General features: G+C 37.8%; 1 protein-coding gene across 5 annotated transcripts in view; it reads left to right on the forward strand.

The window, feature by feature from the left end:
- Window positions 1–20669, forward strand: part of septin12 (septin 12) — a 124890-nt gene that overhangs the window by 98168 nt on the left and 6053 nt on the right. For all 5 annotated transcript variants that reach the window (XM_087244565.1, XM_087244568.1, XM_087244569.1 and 2 more), the window contains 3 exons: window positions 6405–6533; window positions 17222–17303; window positions 19169–19306. In XM_087244565.1, the coding sequence (XP_087100691.1) occupies window positions 6405–6533; window positions 17222–17303; window positions 19169–19306 (349 nt within the window). The remainder of the gene's footprint in view (window positions 1–6404; window positions 6534–17221; window positions 17304–19168; window positions 19307–20669) is intronic.

Here is a 20669-nt window from a genome sequence, read left to right on the forward strand (position 1 = left end):
TTTTCTGTATAGTCATGTAAACATTTGTTTGTAGAGCAAGTAGTTTGACCGTTTTGTGCCGTTTATTATTCCTTGTCATTTCTCCCATAGGCGACTGAATCGGAAGTTCCAAGACAATCGCGAAAACAGGCACACTTCCGCATTTTAGAATAAGGTCAATAGAGTCCCCTTCTCTATACTGGGGTGTTAGGATGCACACAGACCGCAGGTTGAGCACCCCCTGCTGGCCTCACTAACACCACCCATTGTAGATCCACTTCAAATGTTGACGACTGTAGGTCCTGAACTAAGGGGTAGCCCGATGGCTCGGTGGTAAGCACTGTCGCCTCACAGCAAGAAGGTTGCTGCTTCGAGTCTTCGCTGGGTCAGTTGGCATTTCTGTGTGGAGTTTGCTTGTTCTCCCCGTGTTCGCATGTGTTTCCTCCCTGTGCTCCTGTTTTTAGTCACTGTCCAAACACAAGCCTTGTAGGTGAATTGAATAAACCAAATTGTTTGTTGTGAATTAGAGTGTATGGGTGTTTTCTAGTGATAGGTTGAAGCTGGAAGGGAATCTGCTGCGTAAAATATATGCTGGAATAGTTGGCGGTTCATTCCGCTCTGGCAACCCCTGATAAATAAGGGACTAAGCTGAAGGAAACTGTATGAATAAATGAAGAAAAAAAAGCATATTACGGCAATTACTAAAGGATAATATTTTATCATTTTAAAATGGTAAAGTAGAAACTAGTAATTAATAACTCAAAATGTTACAGTTTTACTAGAAGGAAATACTGGAAATTAAACAAATGAAACATTTTACTCAAAGGATGAGCAAACATTTGATTTTGCAGTTCATTAAATATATTGGAAATGAGAACCATATTGTGGATTAAGTTTTATATGTACTTGAAATAACAAGAGCTTAACATTTATAAATTGTCTTTTCTGCTTTGTTTCTTTATTTTTTTTATTGTTTCTTTATTTTTTTAAATATTAAAACATCTTATGTTTTAAGATTCAGAGTCTACACTGGAAAAAATGGCAACTGGCAAAATTATTGCCAACAATTTATATGGGTTGAATGTAAACTAACAAATTACATTTCGTAATGTTCAACCTAATTTGTTTGTTTACAATTAAACCAAATAGATTGTTTACAAGCACTTAACATTAAAAAAATCAATCCAATGCATCATCTTTGAATCATTTTGTCAGTGTATAAAAAGAATAATCCTCAAATTTAAACAAAATATTGCTTTTAATATATATCTAATCCAAAAAAAAAAACAGTCACAGTTAAAAAAATAAATCTCTTGTGAAGCACTCAATAAACACACTTCAGTTTAAATTCGATGCTTTCCATTTTCTCAAACCGTGTGGGAATGCTATTTTGGAATAGATATGACAATAACAGTCTTCACCTGTTCACATTTTGGCCACTTGGATGCTTTTCTGCTTGAGATCTGTTCAGTCGGGATCTAAATCATGTTAAAGCAGATCAGTATTGTGATGAAATCAGCAGAGCAACAATCTGCCTTTTGGCCTGCACAAGTTTCTTCCATGCCTCAGTGAACTATGCTGGATACAATATTGGTATTGTAGGTAGGGTGGTGCTATGCATGCTTGCTTTTCTGGACAAACATCAAAGCTGCTCTCTTCTTTTACTGGTAAAGACAGGCATGGAAACGGGGAGCTGTTTGGCTCATTCTTGACACACTTTAAGGCAACTGACAGATCATTTGTTTCTCCCTTTGCTGTTATTTTTGAACACAGAATTCAATGTTGTATACTGTTTTTTTTTTTTTTTTGCTGTTGCCTTAGTGGTGTGTTGTAGAACACAAGGGCTAGGGTGTGTTTGGGAACACGAGCATGTTTTAGCTAGCATGACATGGCAATGAATGCGAAGTTGACAAGATACAGGAAGAGGAGGAATTGTGCGAACCCAAGATACACACAACAGGATGAAATAGCAGGAATGGAGGAAGCTCTGCAGGATGAGTTTGGTGCTCATCACTCGCCCGTCCACATTTTCCTGCCCTGGGGTGCTTGTATCGAGTCGCACACACATATGGTAGCACTTGGAGTCTGCTGGTCTGTGTGGTTTGTCCTCGGTTGTAAAGGTCAGGACCTTTGTGTAGCCTCAGGGTTTAAAGTACTCGGAGTCTCCCGGTTTCCCATAAGTCAAGTAGCCGAGCACTTCCAAATAGGAGTTTAGCATATTCTGACATTTTCAATGCAGTCAATACATTCAGCTTTGTTGGCGCCCTCAAGTCGAGAGGGCTTTGTAGATATTGTGTTCAAAGAAAATCTTTGTAAACTGCGCATCAAAGTGTCGCAGGGGAGAGGTCTTTTCACCATTTGAAACGCTTTTGAGAAATCAATCAGAGTTAAATGGATATGACACTGGTAAAATTACTAGCTGCATTTGTTGAAGTTTTAGGTGATTGCCGTAAATGACAAGCTGTGTATAACGCAGCGTTTCTGGGTGAATGTGTCAGTGCATGACTCAGACAGACTCCTGACCGGGTCTGGCCTTTATTCTTTCCACATTATCCTGCCACTTTCTTTATAAGATCATCTGTGCTTGTTTGAATTCTGTTTTTTGGATTGAATATCTGAACCAAATGGTGTTTGTGTTGCATACATTTTGTGAATCAAAAGCACATAGAGCAAACAGTGCAGTCTAAATCAGGAAAAGCTAGTTAATTTTAGTGAATCAAAAACACACTAAATGACAGGTGTAGTATGAGTTGTTACAAGTTTTTGTTACACTTTATTTTAAGGTTTAATTGTTACAGTGTAACTATTTGTTTGACTGCTGAGTAATGGCCCGTTTCCACTGACTGGTACAGTACAATATGGTACAGATCACCTTTGTCAGGCTTGCATTTCCACTGCCAAAAGGGGACCAATGGTGTGTATGACAGAAAGTTTTAATCAACATCATTCTCGCTCAAGGAAATCTCACTCAAAATGAAGCTGTATGGGTCGTTCACATATCATATGAGAAGCACTTCTCCCAAAACAGATGCTTTACACACATAAATACTTATGTATAAATGTTCATTACTAACTTTTCTATGAACATAATTTGATTATAACTGCAGAACAATAACAAAATAACCAACTGTAACATCTGTAAATATATTAAATACATAAATAAATGCAACAAATATAAACACATATCAACCCTTACAGTCTCAGATATGTTACCAATTGCAGAAAAACTACACACAGCATACATTTAGTCCTTATTTGGGTTCAAAAACAACACGCAAAATTTACAGTATATATAGCTCACAGTCAGTGCAAATCTCTGATCTGTATCTTGTATCTCCAACAGCACATGTAACCTCTGTTAGAGAGTAATTCTGTCTTTCTGAGTTCATAATAGTCCAAAAGGTGATGATAATAGTCAAACATGGCAGTTTGTTTTTGTTTTAGGTTGCTGAAAGAATCGTTTGCTTTGTTTTTTCTGGCTTCTCCTTAGTTTTTTGCACTTCACTTGGATCAGATGTCAGAAGCACTTCAATATAATCAGCTCAAGTAGTTTGTTAGTTCAAATATAGACGCGTGGCTGGAGAAAGTGAAAACGCTTGCACTTTTAGACGGCCTCATAAAACAAAAACAGGACACGGCAGATTTTGTTCTTATTGGCTTTGTGGCTGTTTATCAAGACAACAACAAGGGTTGCTTAAGCTTGGGTTGACCATGGCTTGTTATTATATGTATATAGTATCATGATGTAATGTCTCAGCTGTGTATTTAAAAATGGAGCTTCCTTTGTTTTTATTCTCCTGCTTGTGTTTGCGCTGGTGACATTTCTATGTAAACCAAAAGCCTTCGGCTGCACGTCTAGCTCTGCCTTTGGTACCCTTTTGTTGTGCTAGGTACCCTATGCAAAGGGTACCCAAGAAGTTGTATGGTACGGTTCACTTTTTGGTACCTTTTTAAACAATGGAAATGGCCATAAAAGCGTACTGAACCATACTGTACCGTACAGTACCACTCAGTGGAAACAGGCCATAAAATGAATTGACTACATGTACTTACTATATGGTTAGTGTCTAGTCTTAGATGCATGTAATTGTAATTATTAGAGTAATTTCATGGGACATGTAACATAGACACCTTACAATAAACTGTTACCAATGAGTGTATTTTGCAGTGCTGCCAGATTGGGCGGTTTTGAATTGGATTGTGCGAGTAAAAAACAGCTGACTCACGCAGTGCCTGCAGTTAAACTTACAGCGGGTAATTATAAAACCTTTATCGTTCAATTTTCCCACAATTGACTGCAAAAAACGAACATAGAAGCGTTGCTTCATTGACAAGCAGCACCTCAATGTGTTCAAAAGGATGTATAACTCCAAATGGGACGTATTTATGCGTTTACGCCATTATGCATCTACCTGAATCTATACTAGAAATCCATAGAACTGCTGTGGAAGCTGGAACTCCTGTGACATGCTTCTGATGTGTCAAACAAGTCATCCTTTCATGAGTTGCTAAATTAATTATTATTACCAGATTTACTAGAGACACATTGGAGTCCACTAGCTTATTAAGATATCCTTAAAACTAACAGACTGATAGTCAGGATAATACATTTTTCTCGGTAATATAAGGACTATGTTGCTTTATAATTACTTTTATTTATAAATTACCTGACCAGCTAAATTATATTTTGCTTTAATGTGCATTTTCCCCTATATGTTCTGTTGTTTGGTTGTTCTGTCATAGGTTTGTTTTTATGTATTGTATTTTATATGTATTATTATTGTATTGTATTGTTTTTTTTTCTTTCTTCTATATTTTGTTGTAGTTTTTTAAAATGCAAAAAAGCAGATAGATAAACTAGCAGACTAAAACTAACATCTAAACTACTTTTAGTTTATTTTAATTTCACGGGATATTTAATGCAAAGAATTTATAAACTATTTAAATATCATCTTTAAACAAATACATCTACAATTATATAGGCGAATAGGTAGTGTAATCTACAGAACAATAAGTGTAGTGTTATGATGGGATCCAGTTATGCTTTAATTTTACTATTGTGGTTCTGTGACTGTTGGTGACGGTTGCTGTGTGGTTAAAAAAATATGACAATTAAAATAACTAGGCTAGTTTCTGATTTCATTTAATTAAAATTCAATAAAATATTAATGTAATAATTTGGGCGTTTTTTTGGGGGTGGGTTTTGGACTGCTTCTGGGCTGGCAGCACTGGCATCTGGCAATACTGGTGGTTTAAATCATAAACAATTTATTCTCATGAATCAAAGCCAATGATTTGAAATGGCCAAATATTAAGATATGTTTAACAATATAATAAATACATGCAATATACAAAATTGCATGTTACAAAAGAAATACTAAAACAATTGTTAATGGCATAATTACTGCACCAGAATCATTCAGAGGAATCAAAACTTCAGATTCTCTTTCCTGTTAAACAGTTATGAAGCATGCATAACTACACGGAAAGCTTCAGGAAGCCATGCTTTGCTCAGCCATAGCCTAAACTGTTAAATCAAACAGGCCCAGGAGGACACACAACGCGGGTTGTCAGTTCCTCATAAATTTGATGTCAACCGCCTCCAATGGTAAGAGGCCATGGCGTAAATCCATCAAAGCCTCTGCTGAGGTGGGCAATGATGGAGGGGCCAGATCGCCCCGGCTCTGTCGTCTATCTCTGTCAAATTGTTTCATTCACTGACAGTTTCCTGAGGCGGCCAGGCCTCACAACAGGTAGAAAACGGAGCGGTGAGAGCGTTTAGCACATTCCCCCACCCCTGGCCTGCGAACGGGAAGCTGACCGGTGGACTCGAGGGGCCCCCTGAGCGAGACAGAAAACACTGGCCATCATCAGCACTCAATACTAAGCGGCTCACATTAACAGAGCACATGTCCTTTGAGGCAATGAAGGTGGCCCCATAGATTTAGCCTTATTTGTGTGAATTGAGATGGCCTTGATAAGGCTCTCTCTCTGGTAATAGCTTCCTCCCTCTGATCTGATCTCCGTGAGGACTAGTGTGAAAGAGTCATTAAGTGGAAAAGCTCCACAAAGCTCCCGGCGGCGTGGTGTTGTCAGTGTGTTTGGACACCCACCTGATAAGACGCTAAAGCACTTTGCCTTGGCTTGACCTGGTCCTATTACATCACCGATGATTTGCGGTATCAAGGGCTTATGTAAACCCTGGAGGCCTGCGCCGCCTGATCATGTGATACTTTATGACCTCAATTTTATGTGTGCCATCTTATCTGTGTGCAGTAATAAAGTTTTATCCCCCCCTGCTAATGCTAAGCAAAGGTCGTCCTGCAAATAAACGCGCTCGAGGGTCTGCTACATATGCAGTTAATTGTGCTTTACTGCAGTTTACAAACAAAAGTCATTAAAGCTATTCTTGTTCTCATCGACAGGTCAGAGCGGTCTGGGGAAGTCGACGCTCGTAAACACACTCTTCAAGTCCAAGGTCAGCAGGAAGTCGTGCACTCCTAATTATGAGGAGAAGATCTCCAAAACCGTCCACCTGCAATCAGTCAGCCACAGTGAGTATTGAACATTCGTACACTCTGTATTCTTCAATGCTACCCCATCACACCCTAGAGCTCAAGATTTAGCTGGTTCATATAGGCCAGTCAGCCCCTGCTGGTAATATCGTAAACACACCATTTGGACCCAGTAAACAGCTTGATGGTCTTTCAAAAGCAGGGATTGGGGAAGTTGCTTTTAAATGCAATGCAATCTTGCGATTTTGCGATTGCGATTACTCAGTGACCTTCTTGCTGTAAGGCGACAGAATTACCTACTGCGTCACCCTACTTATAAACATATTTTTGTTTTTGTATTAAATTTGTAGGAACAATTGTAGGAAATATAAATTCACAATGTAGGAAATGTAAATACAGGTCTGGACAGTGGAGCTCAAGCAAACCATGACAATTTGCTGCCTTTCTGAACTGCATGATGAATAGTATGTATAAAAAAAAAGTTCTGCTCTTCAGCAATGAATATCTTGAGTTTGCATTTCAGATTTCATTCATGTTAAAGGATACTGAATCTGTTTTTGTGCAGGTGAGATAAATACATGTTCACATTTAAAATAGATCTACAGTAAGGCCCAATTCCAATTCTATTTTGGTACCCCAATGCCTTCCTCTTCCCCTTCCCCTTTACCTCGGCCTTTGAATTAGAGTGTGAAGGGGAAGGGCTTCAAAGTTACCCCTAAGAATTGGGACACCACTACAACACCTGCACATGTCATCATATGTCATTGCAATCTCCCACTTCATATGAGATTAGTGATAGTGACTGCTGCAGTTATTCCAGTTGCTTTATTTTTTGGTATTTATCTTCAGGAAATCACTGAAAGCAATGATATTGTGTTATCATATCATAATGATATAATGTGGCAATAAGATCGTAACTGTACTGTGCATTTTACACAGTGGCCATATTCGTCTATGTAAACACACAAAAACATCATCATTAACATTATAGCAGACACTGTAAAAAGGTAATTCCCAGACACTAGACTTTTCTGACCGGGTATTCGGCTGTCATCGGATGACAGATGAGAAAGTATGTTGTGGAAAAAAAGTGCTGCATGCAGAACTGTTGCAAACAATTTGTTTGTGTTGAATTTGAACAAACAATTTAAATTTAATAATGTTCAACTTAATTTGTTTGTTTAAATTCAGCCCAAATAAATTGTTTACAACCACTTCACCAAGGAATCATCTTTGAATATTTTTTTTTTCAGTGTATACAGGAGTTATTATTATAACTACACTCATCACTGTGTATGGATTACAAATAGTGAAATTTATAGTTTTTTAATTAACCTTTTATTTAAAAAGCATGACAGTAAAACATAAACGCCATTATGTATGTATTAATACAAATGCGTGTTTGTCATAAAAATTTGTAATAATGACAAAAAAATACTAATTTGTGCATCTCTTGACTTCCGTGTGCAGCCATGCTGCCGTTGTAGATGGTGTCTTTTGGGAAATTCTTGTACCCCTTGGTTTCGAGAAAAAATCTCAGTTTCAAGGGCCATCTAGCCCTTCCCCTTAGCCCTACACCTTCAAGCTAAAGAGAATTGGGACACCTCTATCCCTTCTCGTGAACGTGCAAAACAAGGAGTAGGGGTAATAAGAAGGGCTAATACAAAGCCTTAATAATAGATAATAATAGCCAGCCTTCATACTTCTGCGTCGAGTGATCGCCATGACCCACAACGCATGCCTTGCGTGTAGTCATATATTTATACTTCTGCGTGCTGTTTGTGTTGATTAATAGCACTACTGAAATGCTAGCTGGCAGTAGGTATTTATGTTGTGTACAAGTAGCTAAAACTCGCTCATTCAGAGGCAGGAGCAGGTGGATGTGCAACAACTTTAATCAAAAGGTAAACACGAGACAAAAGTTTCCCGCAGGAGTTCCTTCATGAGACTCAACACTTATAAACACTTGCTCCATCAGGCTTGCAGCTCTCATCCCCGCCCACACTCGTCAGCGCTTCCAAGCCAACCAATCACAAAGCTTGCGCTATGTGTCAATGTGACGTGTAGTTATATTTTTTGAGAGGTGCCACAGCCACAGCGAGGCCTATGCGACCACACGAAGGCTGCTTCGGACCATACACCTACGTTTGATGCAGAAGTTGTATAAATCAGCCTTTAGTCAATAAGGGGAAAACAAAGTTACCGATGATAATTTTTTGAAAATGTAACTCAAATATTTTCTTGAAAATTATAAAGTAATCTGATTACATGACTTTTGTTAATGCGTAATGCTCAACACCAAATTATGCTTCGTCCTAAACACTGAAGCAGGACATTTGGTCTGTAGACATGTCTTTCCACTATATGCTATCTCATGTATTCAATTGGAGGTGCATTAAAGTGCTTCTGGGAAGTTGTTTTTGTAGATGAGAAGTTGTAATAAGAATATCGTTTGTGTTCAAACTAACTGTGCTCTAAAAACTGATCATTTAAAATATGAAAAGAAACCCAGTGGTCATTTTTTACATTTATTTTAAATGATAAAATACTGATAATATTACTATGTTACTGTTACTCATAACTAAATTGCTTTCACAGTGTATGTGTTCATGTGGATAAATCTTACAAGAAATGTGTCTGAAGTATTTAAACGTTTAATCAGAAACTATAACTTTGTTTTAAAGGTGAAAAACTAAAAATCACATTCTCTGATGCTTCTGATTTCAATATAAACCCAGCAGTTATTGTACGCTGGCCAGATTTTTCACTTTCAGTGTAGACGAGCCACCTGCATGCTGCCAGAAATGTACAGCGTCAAGCCTGGTTAGCTCATGGTTTTACATCAATATCAAGATGACGTGTAACATGGTGCGTTGGCCTGAGTGATTTCTGAAAGGATGAAGGAAGAGTGACATTTGGACAGGACAGGCTGGAGGCAGAGCTCAGTGTTTTGTTGTGTTTGACTTGGAGAAGTGCCAGAGTGATCGGAGCATGGGCTCTGAAAGGAAAGAGAAATTAAAAGCCTCCGAGGGGGACGGATTAGGAGAGATCAATCACACGACTTCGGCTGTTGAGATCAGGCCACAGCTGTCATTATGAGCTCTCTTTCAGGGAGAATGATAGAGGAAGAGTGCACGTAGGGCCGTATTTTATCGCACGGGTCAGGAGATGACTCCTGCTCTAATGGAGGCCACCACTTATACATGGCGTCTGACTTTAGTGAAGCAAGCTCAGCTGAGAGAATGAATTGGTTGATTGAGCAATGCACCGTCTCTGTCTCGCATACTTCCTCCAGAGTGCCAATCAATGGAAGCTTGGCTTCTTGCCTCCAAACAGGCAGGTGTGTTTTTGTGGAGATGTGTAGAATTAAGTTGCATTTATGCTTGTTTTGGCAACGAAGCAAAGCTTGATTGGAATGCTTCTGAGGGATAACCTTTGCTTCTTTGCTTTGATTTCCGACTGTGGACTGTTATAACAGATTTCCTTCACTCGGATATGCCATACTTAAACGTGCTATATTTGGTTTCCACCATAATCAAAACATCAGAAAACAATTAAGTATAAATAAATTAATGGTCACACTTTATTTTAAGTTACAGTTATTGCTATTAACAAGCTAATAAATATATATATTTTGCCTCAATAAACACATAATTTTCTGCACACTAATACTTAATAAGGTAGTTAGTAGGTTTAAGGATTGGGTAGGGTTAGGGTTAGGGTTAGGGATGTAGAATACAATCAAGAATAATATTTCTCCTTTATAAATACAAATAAACAGCCAATATCTTAATAATAGGCAGGTATAAAGTCACTAGTTAACAGTGAGAATTTGTCAGAAAAAAAGGCTAAATTGGCAAATTGTTTTGCATTTTAAAATTGAACAAAACTTTTAATAATGTATGTAAAAATAATATATTTTATAAATAATAATAATTGTAAAAAAAAAACAATACACACACACACACACACACACACACACACTGGTATATATATAGACTGGTTACTCACTGAAGCTAAGCAAAGCTGAGCCTGGTCAGTAGAGCCTGGTGGGAGACTACATGGGAAAACTAGGTTGCTAATAGAAGTAGTGTTAGTGAGGCCAACAGAGGGCGCTTAATCTGCGATCTGTGTGAGTCCTAATGCCCCAGTTTAGTGAAGGGGACAGTATACTGTCACCTCCTTTGAGATGAGATGTTAAACCGAGGTCCTGACTTCTGTGGTCATTTAAAATCCCTTCTCGTATAAGAGTAGGGAGTCCTGGCCAAATTCCCCTCAATCTGCTCTTACCCATCATGGCCTCCAAATCATCCCCATCCACTGAATTGGAGAGAACTGTCTCCTCACTCCACCTATAGTTTGTGTGTGGTAAGCGCAATGGTGCCATTGTCCGGTGGCTGCACACTGGTGGTGGTGTGGACAGACCCCATCATGATTGTTTAGTGCTTTGGGTGTATAGCCATTCACGATAAATTCGCTATATAAAAAAACACATTACTTAGTTACCTTCTAATTTAGCCTTATAATTTTATATTCTTCCACAGAAAACACCTCAAAATATAATCAGCAGTTGGGTACAGATCTGTGGTATTTTGTGTAGTAGTTGTTGATCCGTCTATCAATTACCTTTCTTCAATTTGTAACTTCAATGTCTGAGACAATCAGGTGGATCAACGGATTAGTACAAAAATGCAAAGCTAGCTGAACACACCAAATATGCAAAGTTTGAGTAATCAGGCTCCACACTCACAGTACAGGTTTGTACATGGCTGATAACCAAATGTACAAAGCACTCTCTGTACGCAGTAACAAACAAAGCATACCCAGGACATTAGGAGATGCCAGATGTATTCTTAATTTTAGGTCCTATTTACACCTGGTATAAGCTGCATTTCATCATCAATCTGATTTCAAGTGGTCAACACTACATATGTGTAAACCGGTTGTGAAATGTTTGTCCACTTTTGACCATCTCCAGAGGTGGAAATCTGAATCCAAACATAAGTGGTCACAAGAGACCACTTGTAATGTGATTAATGGAAATGTATGCTAATGCCAGGTGAAAACCAGGCCTGGATTATGATTATGGAGAATTATTTATTCATTTATACACTGCTGGTGATAAACCTTCAAGATGATGTTTGTGACTATACAAGGGTTCTGTTGCTTGTTTTTGCATTGTGCAGCTGAGCTGTAGATCACTCATAGAGCCGCACGTACATTCAAGCATCCCGCATACGGCAATGAAAAAGCAATGAATCTCCATTTTGCTTCTGGCGGCGCCACCATGCTTCGTTGGAAAGAGGCGTGAAAGGCAGATGGCGTAGCCAACTTCACCAGTCCTTTAAATGAAAGTATTGTTTGAGTGTGTGTGTGTGCTTGTGTGTGTTTGCTTGCCCTCAGTAGTTAGTATAGTCGTGCTAGCTATCCATCTTCATTTCTCACTGTAGACTGGCTGACAAGGGTCTAACAAACACAAAATTTGATAGTGGTCCTCTGTCGCTTGTGTTCAGAAACAGCCCGGTAGGACAAGTCAAGAATATTTGCTCCCTTTAAACAGTTACAAAGGCTTGTAAAACTGCAAATATTAGATTGACTAATAAAATGTATATGCCGTTGCACCGTTATCTAATTACCCATGACATTTTTATCTGGGTCAAAAGTTTGTGGAGTTACCCCATGCTATGTAGCATAACCACGGATCTGTCCTTGAATGACCCACAAGTTAGCATTTCAGTTATAGAAGGAACTTAATCTAATGATTCTGTCATAGGATGTTGCGAGATGCGGGAGAATATGCCTCCTCTTGTAGTTTTAAGTGTCAGTCAATTGCTGTGCAAAGGCCTTTGCTGGACTAGGTCATTAGCGTAGCCTGCTATGTTAATTGCCATGGTTCCTACTTGACAGCAGAAATGTATGAAGACTGCTGAACTTTCCCCCCAGTCTGAATATGGGTGAAGAAATATCCAATTACAAAACCCTACGGAGACTCAGTGCAGAAGCTATAAAGTTAATTGTCGCTAGAGCCACAGGAAGGTTTCCTAGTCGCTATGATTATCTGTCGTTTTTAGCTTGCTGCCCACTGGTTTTGAAATGAGTCATTCGATTTTGTTTTCAGGTAAAGTTTCAGGCCTACATCTGCTTGCTGATCTCTCTTCCGTTTCTGACTTCCCCTTGATAGCTTTAGATATGCAAATGTTAGCCATTACCAATGTCTCACAGTAGCTAAGCTTGTTCACAACTTTCACTTCAGGTATAGCCAAAGGGTAGACTGTAAATATCCATTTTAGATTGAACACTATAATTCTGTGCAACCTTTAAAACTATTCACAGTCTTTACATAGTCATAAGTCTGTATCTTTTCTTTTTGTGTAAGTTTTTAGCATAGCAGTGTTACTACAAGTAGAAGGAGCTTTCTATAAGTTGCAGTAGCATCTGTTGTATCTCTATCCTACCAAAGCCAAACCTCATTTTTCATAGACCTCTCGAAACGTGAGGCCCAATAGTTTATAAATGTTTGACATGTAGAATGAGAGAAAGGGTGGATGAGAATGATAGAACGGGAGAAGCTGGGTGTGCTGTTTCTTAACAAAAGAAGATTGACGATAAGTCGGTTCAGCTTGTGACTTCCTGAGATATCCCGGCGGTTCAGGAGACACCCCTCACTGACTTCTCAGCGTAGCACAACGTAAACATAACAGTGAATGAGAGTGTCCTGTTCCTCGTCGCCTTTTTCATGCTAGCCTTCAGAAAGGCGAGTCTGCAGAGCTTGACACATGAGATAAATATTTACTTATTCAATTGCATTAGCCCTCTTGCGAGAAAGTTTTACTATCCAGACAATTAATATTCTTTACGTTAAACTCTTTACAATAAAATCTTTTCACCGACATCACACTTTTGAATTACAGATAGATAATCTATATATTGAAGTCAATAAGATTTTTAAACCTAAAAATAAAAATTTTCTGCTCATCAAGGCATTTGATCAGTAAAAATGGTAATATTTTTTAAATATTAATAGTTTTTTTTTTTAGTAATGGGAAAACTTAATATTCATATGATCTTTCATAAGTCATCTCAGCTTAACAATGTGTCTGTGTGTGTGTGTGTAGTGGTTTGGTGGTTTAAAAGGACCTTATATACACAACCGGTCAAAAGTTTGGGGTCAGTACGATTTTTAAATGTTACAATAAGAAAGCAGCTATTTTCAATTAAAAAAAAAAAAAATTAACAATATTTTTTTTTCCACATTTAATAAATGGCGTCTTGATGAACAGAATGATTTTCTTAAAAAAAATGCATGAAAAAAAACTGATGCCAAACTTTTGACTGGTATATAGTATAATTTGTTTAATGACATGTGTATGACCTAGTTGTACTCTATTAAGATGGTTTACAATGACATGCCATGTGTCCCAGTAACTCAATATGCTTAAAATTCATACTTAATGGGGTCTTTTCACATTCAAATCTTGGAGTGGAAACCAGGCTATATTGTTTCAGGATTTTTTGTTTTGTTTTTATATTAGCAATAGAAAATTCAAAAGTACAGCATTCTACAGCATATTAGATGATATTTAAAATATAGTTATCACTTAATATTTAAATTTTGGGGTTAAATAGTTTTACCTTTGAACATTTTGGCATTTTTAAGTAGCAGTTATCTTATTGAAGTTATGCTGATACATAATTGATAACTCCATTAAGTCCCATGACCTGGAAAAAATAACTTTTATGCAATCTGTACATTCAGTGCTATATTCTTTTTCATACAAGAGAAAGTGTTAAACTTCTGCCTATATTCTAATTAAAGTTTGTGTTAAGCGGATGCTACTGTAGCTGTTTATTTCAGAAAGGTGAGCTATTTCCAACTCGAACAGAATATTGTGTTTTTCCCTTCCTCCTCTTGTCTTTCACTTGTGTCGCTAATTATGTTTGACATCGAGTGGTAGCGAATGGTTAGATTTGTTTAAGATTGCCAAAACAAACAATTTTTATTTAGGTATATTTAGTTGAATGGATTAATTTTTCACCTTATATACTGTAACAAAGTAAACATAGTAAATTATGATTTCATGCAAGTGACAAAAATTGAAAACTTACTATTTACTCACCCTCAAGTGCTTCCAAATCTATTGACCATTTTGAGGGATGTTAAAATAATCAACGGTTCCAACATATTTCCTGTTTTACATTTTTAATTTTCATAGCCTCCGAGAGTCCAAAAAGAGCCACATATTGATAAATAATTTTATGATAGCTGTTTTAACTTTAGGTTATGCTTGAGTTGCCTCTTGATATAGTTATGAAATAGTTTGATAACAAGCAGGAAATGTTCTTGGGCCAATGACATGACCGCATTGAAATGGCCCATATGAGTTTCTTTCTTTCCAGTTCTTTATCCTGTTAAACACACAGAAACATATTTTACATGTTCACAGATTTTTTCTTAATATCTTCCTTAATGTTTAACAGAAAAAAGAACTGGTACTGCAACAAATGAAGGTTTAGTAAATGGTGACAGAATTTTCAATTTTGAGTGAGCTATCCCTTTAGTAGGCACCTATGATGAAAATCAATTTTTGTAAGCTGTTTGGACAGAACTGTATGTAGGTATAGTGTGCCCACTGTTATATTGGAGTAATATAAACCCAACAAGTGTCCTTTTAAAAATTTCCTGACCTTAAAAAATAGGATCCAAATCCCAATGATTTTGAGGCCCATCGTAACGTGACATAGGACCCACCGAATTGATTGACATTACCATTGGTTTCTATAATTGATTGATTTCTATAATACCTTGTATACACATGTCCACAGTACATTTTTTTGAAAAGAAACTGGTATTAAAATATTTGTTACAACTCCCTGTAATTTTTGTTTTGGGGGGGGGGGGGGGGGGGATTAGGGGGGGGGGGGGGGTTATAAGTTTAAAACATTTTTAAAACAGAGCTTGTTTGTAATAAAGACAGTAAAGTCACCGTGTAATTCTTAACCGCTATAATCACCACGGCTGCATGCTGTTAGTAAACACCTACATATGTGTGTATGTGTGTGTACTACAAACGGCATTTGTGTGAGATTCATCATTTCAGAAAGGCTTGAATAAACTCCACCACAAATACATGACATAAACTTATTTTTGACTAATGAGCTGTATTTCAGCTTCATCCCAGTCTGTCTCTGTCACTGACTGCTGTTTATCTGACATAATGCATTATGAGAAGCAGACACATGTGGGAAGGGTAGGCGGGGAGAAGCAGCTTATTTGCATTTAAAGCCACAGGCTACAGCTCAGACACCAAAATGGGCAAATTCTGGAGGCTATAATCAATAATTTGATGGGTATTTTAAGCTGAAACTTTACAGACGCATTCTGCAGACACCAAAAGCTTATGCATCTTGTAAAACAGGCAAAATAGGTACCCTTTAACACTATTTTTTAGTTTTCTAGCAACAGTTTTTTTTCTCTCGTTAGAGATAATTCGTACATCTGTCTGTGTAAATATAACCTTTGCAAATGCCTGAAAAGAAAACTAAGTATAGACCCTCCTGGTATTTTCTATCAAAATGACAAACCAACTCTGTGTGTTACTGCCACACTACTAAATTTCCTTTGCAGTCTAGGATTTGAGACATTTCGTCTTGCAGATGTCTTGCTGTTCCCCGCTTCCCCAGCAGTTTTGTCTTTCCAAAGTGCAGGCCTGTGGAAAACAAAGCGTACCAAAGTCTCAGGGTGCCTGACACCTCCACACACTACAGAGCAGCCCAGTGGCCCTCACAGCCCCTGAAAAAAAAGCTGGCCTGTAGACTGACCGCCAGGGGAGATGAGTGTTACACAATCTCCCCCTTTTTCTCCAAGACTACACAGACTACACAGAGCAGAAAATGAAGTGGCGGGCCGCTCAATGCCGCTCAATGCCACCATTCAGCTCCTCTCCCTCCATGTGGGTGAATATGCCTAAAACCCTGCTTTGTTGCTGAGTCACGCCAAAAGCAGCATATGCGTTTCCAGTAGCTGATCATGAGGGGGTTTTCAATCACTGCCCTTCCAATTCCCAAAAAACTGGCGCTCTCTTTTGCTAATGGCCCACTGTGTATGAAAAACTGATCATCGTCAGATATGGTTATAACACTTTAGAACTCATAAACCAGAGTTGACTGACAGTTTAATTTTTCCTCGTTACAATCTCGTCATATTTTCCTTGATTGCCTCATCCAAAAGGATTAGCGTGATGAGTTAACAGCAAACGTCAATCAACCAATGCCAAGGATACAGTGGGGGTCCCAGCTCGCAGAGACAGCTTATTAGACTCTTCTTGCAGGCTGACTTCCTGTGGTACAAAGCATTCCTGCAGCATTGTATCAGATATGGAGATTAAATGAATAGCTCAAGGTCTTCGGTTTGTGATTTTCAACTGATTAGTGCCTAAAGTTTGATGTTGCTGGGAAAAGTACTTCTTCATTTCCTGCCTCTCACTGTCAAATTGCTGGGTTCTACATAATTCCTTCATGTTTTCCCAACACAAGTTGATTTAGTATTAAATTATTATAATTTTTTTTTACAAATTAAAGTGGAATGAACATTAAAAAATAAAAGTTATCCCATTTCAAAAATTTAAGAATTGTTTGTTTCAACTCATAAACAAATACAACATGCAGCAAAATTCATTTTCTGAGAGCTCTTTTATTTTGTAACATGTTTGTCTTGTTCTTTTTTCTAGTCATCGAGGAGAAAGGGGTGAAGATGAAGCTTACTGTGATTGACACCCCTGGATTTGGAGACCAAATCAACAATGAGAACTGGTGAGAGCAATATTTAAAGACATATCAGTAGTATTGATATTATCTGCAGATACAGCCAAGAGACCACTTTTTAAATATGTCAAAATAGCAATTAAGGGCAGCACGGTGGCTCTGTGATTAGTACTGTCGCCTCACAGCAAGAAGGTCACTGGTTCGAGTCCCAGCTAGGCCAGTTGGCATTTCTATTCGGAGTTTGCATGTTCTCCCTAAGTTTGTGTGGGTTTCCTCCAGGTGCTAGTTTCCCCCACACTCCAAAAACATGCAGTATAGGTTAATTAAAGAGAGGGGTCTGGATGCAGACCTGGTGCAGTGCAATCTGAGCTGCATCCAATGCTTTTTAATGGGCTCACCTAACCCCACCCCTAACACTACCCCTCACAGTGGCGTCACACGCTCCATTGGGTGTATGAATGTCAGCCTTATGGGTGTTTCCCAATACTGAGTTGTGGCTGGAAGGGCATCCACTGCGTATAAAACATATGCCAGAATAGTTGGTGATTTATTCCGCTGTGGCGACCTCTGCAATAGAGACTAATCCGAAGAAAAATTAATGAATGAATAAATGAAAAATAGCAATGTTTAGGATTAGGGAGACATTACAATGTTTAAACCTTTACCACTTGTAGGTCACTAATCAAAATATATTTTAAAAGTATGTTTTTGTCTGACATTTGTAACCTTTTAACAAAAGGTCAGATGTTTTTGCTCGAGATGCTCTTTCGAGTCATTCTGAAATCATGTTGGAGAACATGGTCATCAGGTTTTACACAAGCCAAACAAAAAGACACAAAAGGAATTTATGTTCACTTTGCATTCTGCAAAAGTTAATTTATGTTAACTTTGTATTCTGATATTGAATAAAGCATTTTACATCTTTCTACATGACGTTTGGCCCACTATATCCAACCTGATTTTACAGGGAAACAAACCTATTTTACATTTTGGTGAATTAGAGGCTACTTTTGTATAAATTTGTATAAATCACTCCAATGAAAAGTTTTAAAGAAGGTGCACTGTTAACGCCATCTCTACACATAACCAAAGCACCTGCAGAAACACTCTTCCCTCTTATGCACCTGACACTTTATCTAAACTCCATCTTACAAGGACTCAATAAATAACAAAATGTTTACTATAAATGTAACAATCATGTTGGACTGCTTGCTTCAACCTTAAATAACTCCTGCACAATATTAAACCTTAAATGCCTCTTTTGCACAGTATTCACCTTTAATACCTCTCTTGCACAATATCCTGCACAACATTGTTCAGTCTCATGTAAAAGTACTTGTATAGTCTTATGTGTATAGTTAAGTATTTTATAGTATATGTTAGTTATTTGTAGTTTTTTTTTAAATAGCTCTTATGTCCAGTGTTGTGTTTGTATTTATGATTAATTTATGTAGCACTGTTGTCCTGCAAGATACGACATTTCGTTATTCTGTATGTCCACACACGTAGCAGGATGACAATAAAGCTCAACTTGACCATCATTGGGATGTTAGCAGATGATTTCAAATTGTATAAATAAGTTATGTTTGCCTAAATTAAATGAGTTTAAGTATTAAATTAATTGAGATTGTTTCGCTAAATGTGTTATAAGGGAGTTTTAAATCTATGTGAGATTAAATGATTTTTGTTTTCACATATTATTTTAAAGTCAGTTTAACATAATATAAGTTCATTGGACTCATAAGATTGATTTGATTTAGCTTAAAAATTTTAGGCAACCTGAATTTTTTTTACAGTGCAATCTTGTTTTGACTCTAAAACCAAGCCTTCGGAATATTATTTTGGCTTTGCCTGACTACTATGTTTGCTTGTAAGCATGTATTAATGCTTTTCGTTGTCTTTTTTTTCCACAGCTGGGAGCCCATTGTTAAGTATGTCAATGAACAGTATGAAAAGTACCTGAAGGAGGAACTGAATGTCAACAGGAAGAGAAGAATCCCTGACAGCCGCGTTCACTGCTGCGTCTACTTCCTCCCAGCCACTGGACACTGGTGTGTGTCGACTTCCTGAGCACATTGATTGGGCTCACACCTAGCCAGACGTGTTAAAATGATGTTATGCTTTTGGCACATTTATATGGCATGACATTATGAATTATGAATATAGTCCTAGCACTCTGTACACTGTAAAAACAAATGCAGGGTTCCACATAATTCATTCATGTTGTCCCAACACAAGTCGATTAAGGTAACTTAACACTTTTAACAAATTTATGTGGATTGAACATAAACAAATTAAGTTGTCCCAATGAAATTTCAAGAGTTATGATGTTTCAGCTCATTTGAAATAAGTAGTTTTTTTCATTCATTACCTTTTAGGCTTAACCAGCTTATGTTATTTAATTTGTGGTTAAATTTACTACATTGCAACAAAATAATGTAAATAATAACATTTTTATCTTTAAATAATTCTGGTGCCAATTGAGCACTTACTTTTATCAAAAGCAAATTATATTATACCCCATTTGACCTGCAATCAGAAGATCAATCAAAACAGTAGCACTTTATTTTCATGAAGTTTATTTATAAACTAATTTCGAGAGGATCACGTGATTATGATTGAACACGGCTGGTTCTTCATTAGCATGTATGATCCACCAATCAGGCCATTCCTAACCCACTATAAAGCGCCAGGGTTTTTCACTACAGTCATCTTCGATTTGAAGAATCCCCCTTCCACCCCTACCTCTTCCCCTTTCCCTCCATTAGGCGGCACGGTGGCCCAGTGGTTAGCACTGTTGTCTCACAGCAAGAACATCACCAGTTCTAGTCATTTAACAGGCCGGCTATGCGTAGTTTGAATGTTTTCCCGTACTCGCGTGGGTTTTCCCCGGGGCCTCCGGTTTCCTCCCACATTCCAAAAACATGCACAACAAGTGAATTGATCAATCTTAATTTAGCACTACTGTCAATCTCTCATCCAGCAGCATATCTCTTTCTTAGTTATTAGCTCTTATCAAGGGGGGAGTTGTCGAGATCTACCTGAGCTCAAGGCTGCCCTCTCGCCCTGCAAACGGGAGAGAGCCCAGGGCTCAAGAACCTTTTGAGCTCAGAGCTCTCTCCCGGGACAGCATGCTAAACTTGCTTATAATCAATCATCGGCTAAGTGTGAACTCTTGAAAGTCTTGTTTCGCATGTACATACTACATACTTACCATAATCATTACAAAAACTGGATATTAGGTACAGTATGCTCTAAACCCACCCTTGACCTTAACTCTTGTAACATCCCTATATACACCAGTGCTGTCTTAGCTTACAACCCTGTAGGTACACTTTAAGTGCACATACTGTAAAACAGTAGTGTAACCATCAAATCTGTGTTAACACTGTGTGTTAATGGGGGTCAAATGTG

This window comes from Danio rerio, chromosome 3 (assembly GCF_052040795.2).
Source record: "Danio rerio strain M-AB ecotype USA chromosome 3, GRCz13ab, whole genome shotgun sequence".
Classification (NCBI taxonomy): domain Eukaryota; kingdom Metazoa; phylum Chordata; class Actinopteri; order Cypriniformes; family Danionidae; genus Danio; species Danio rerio.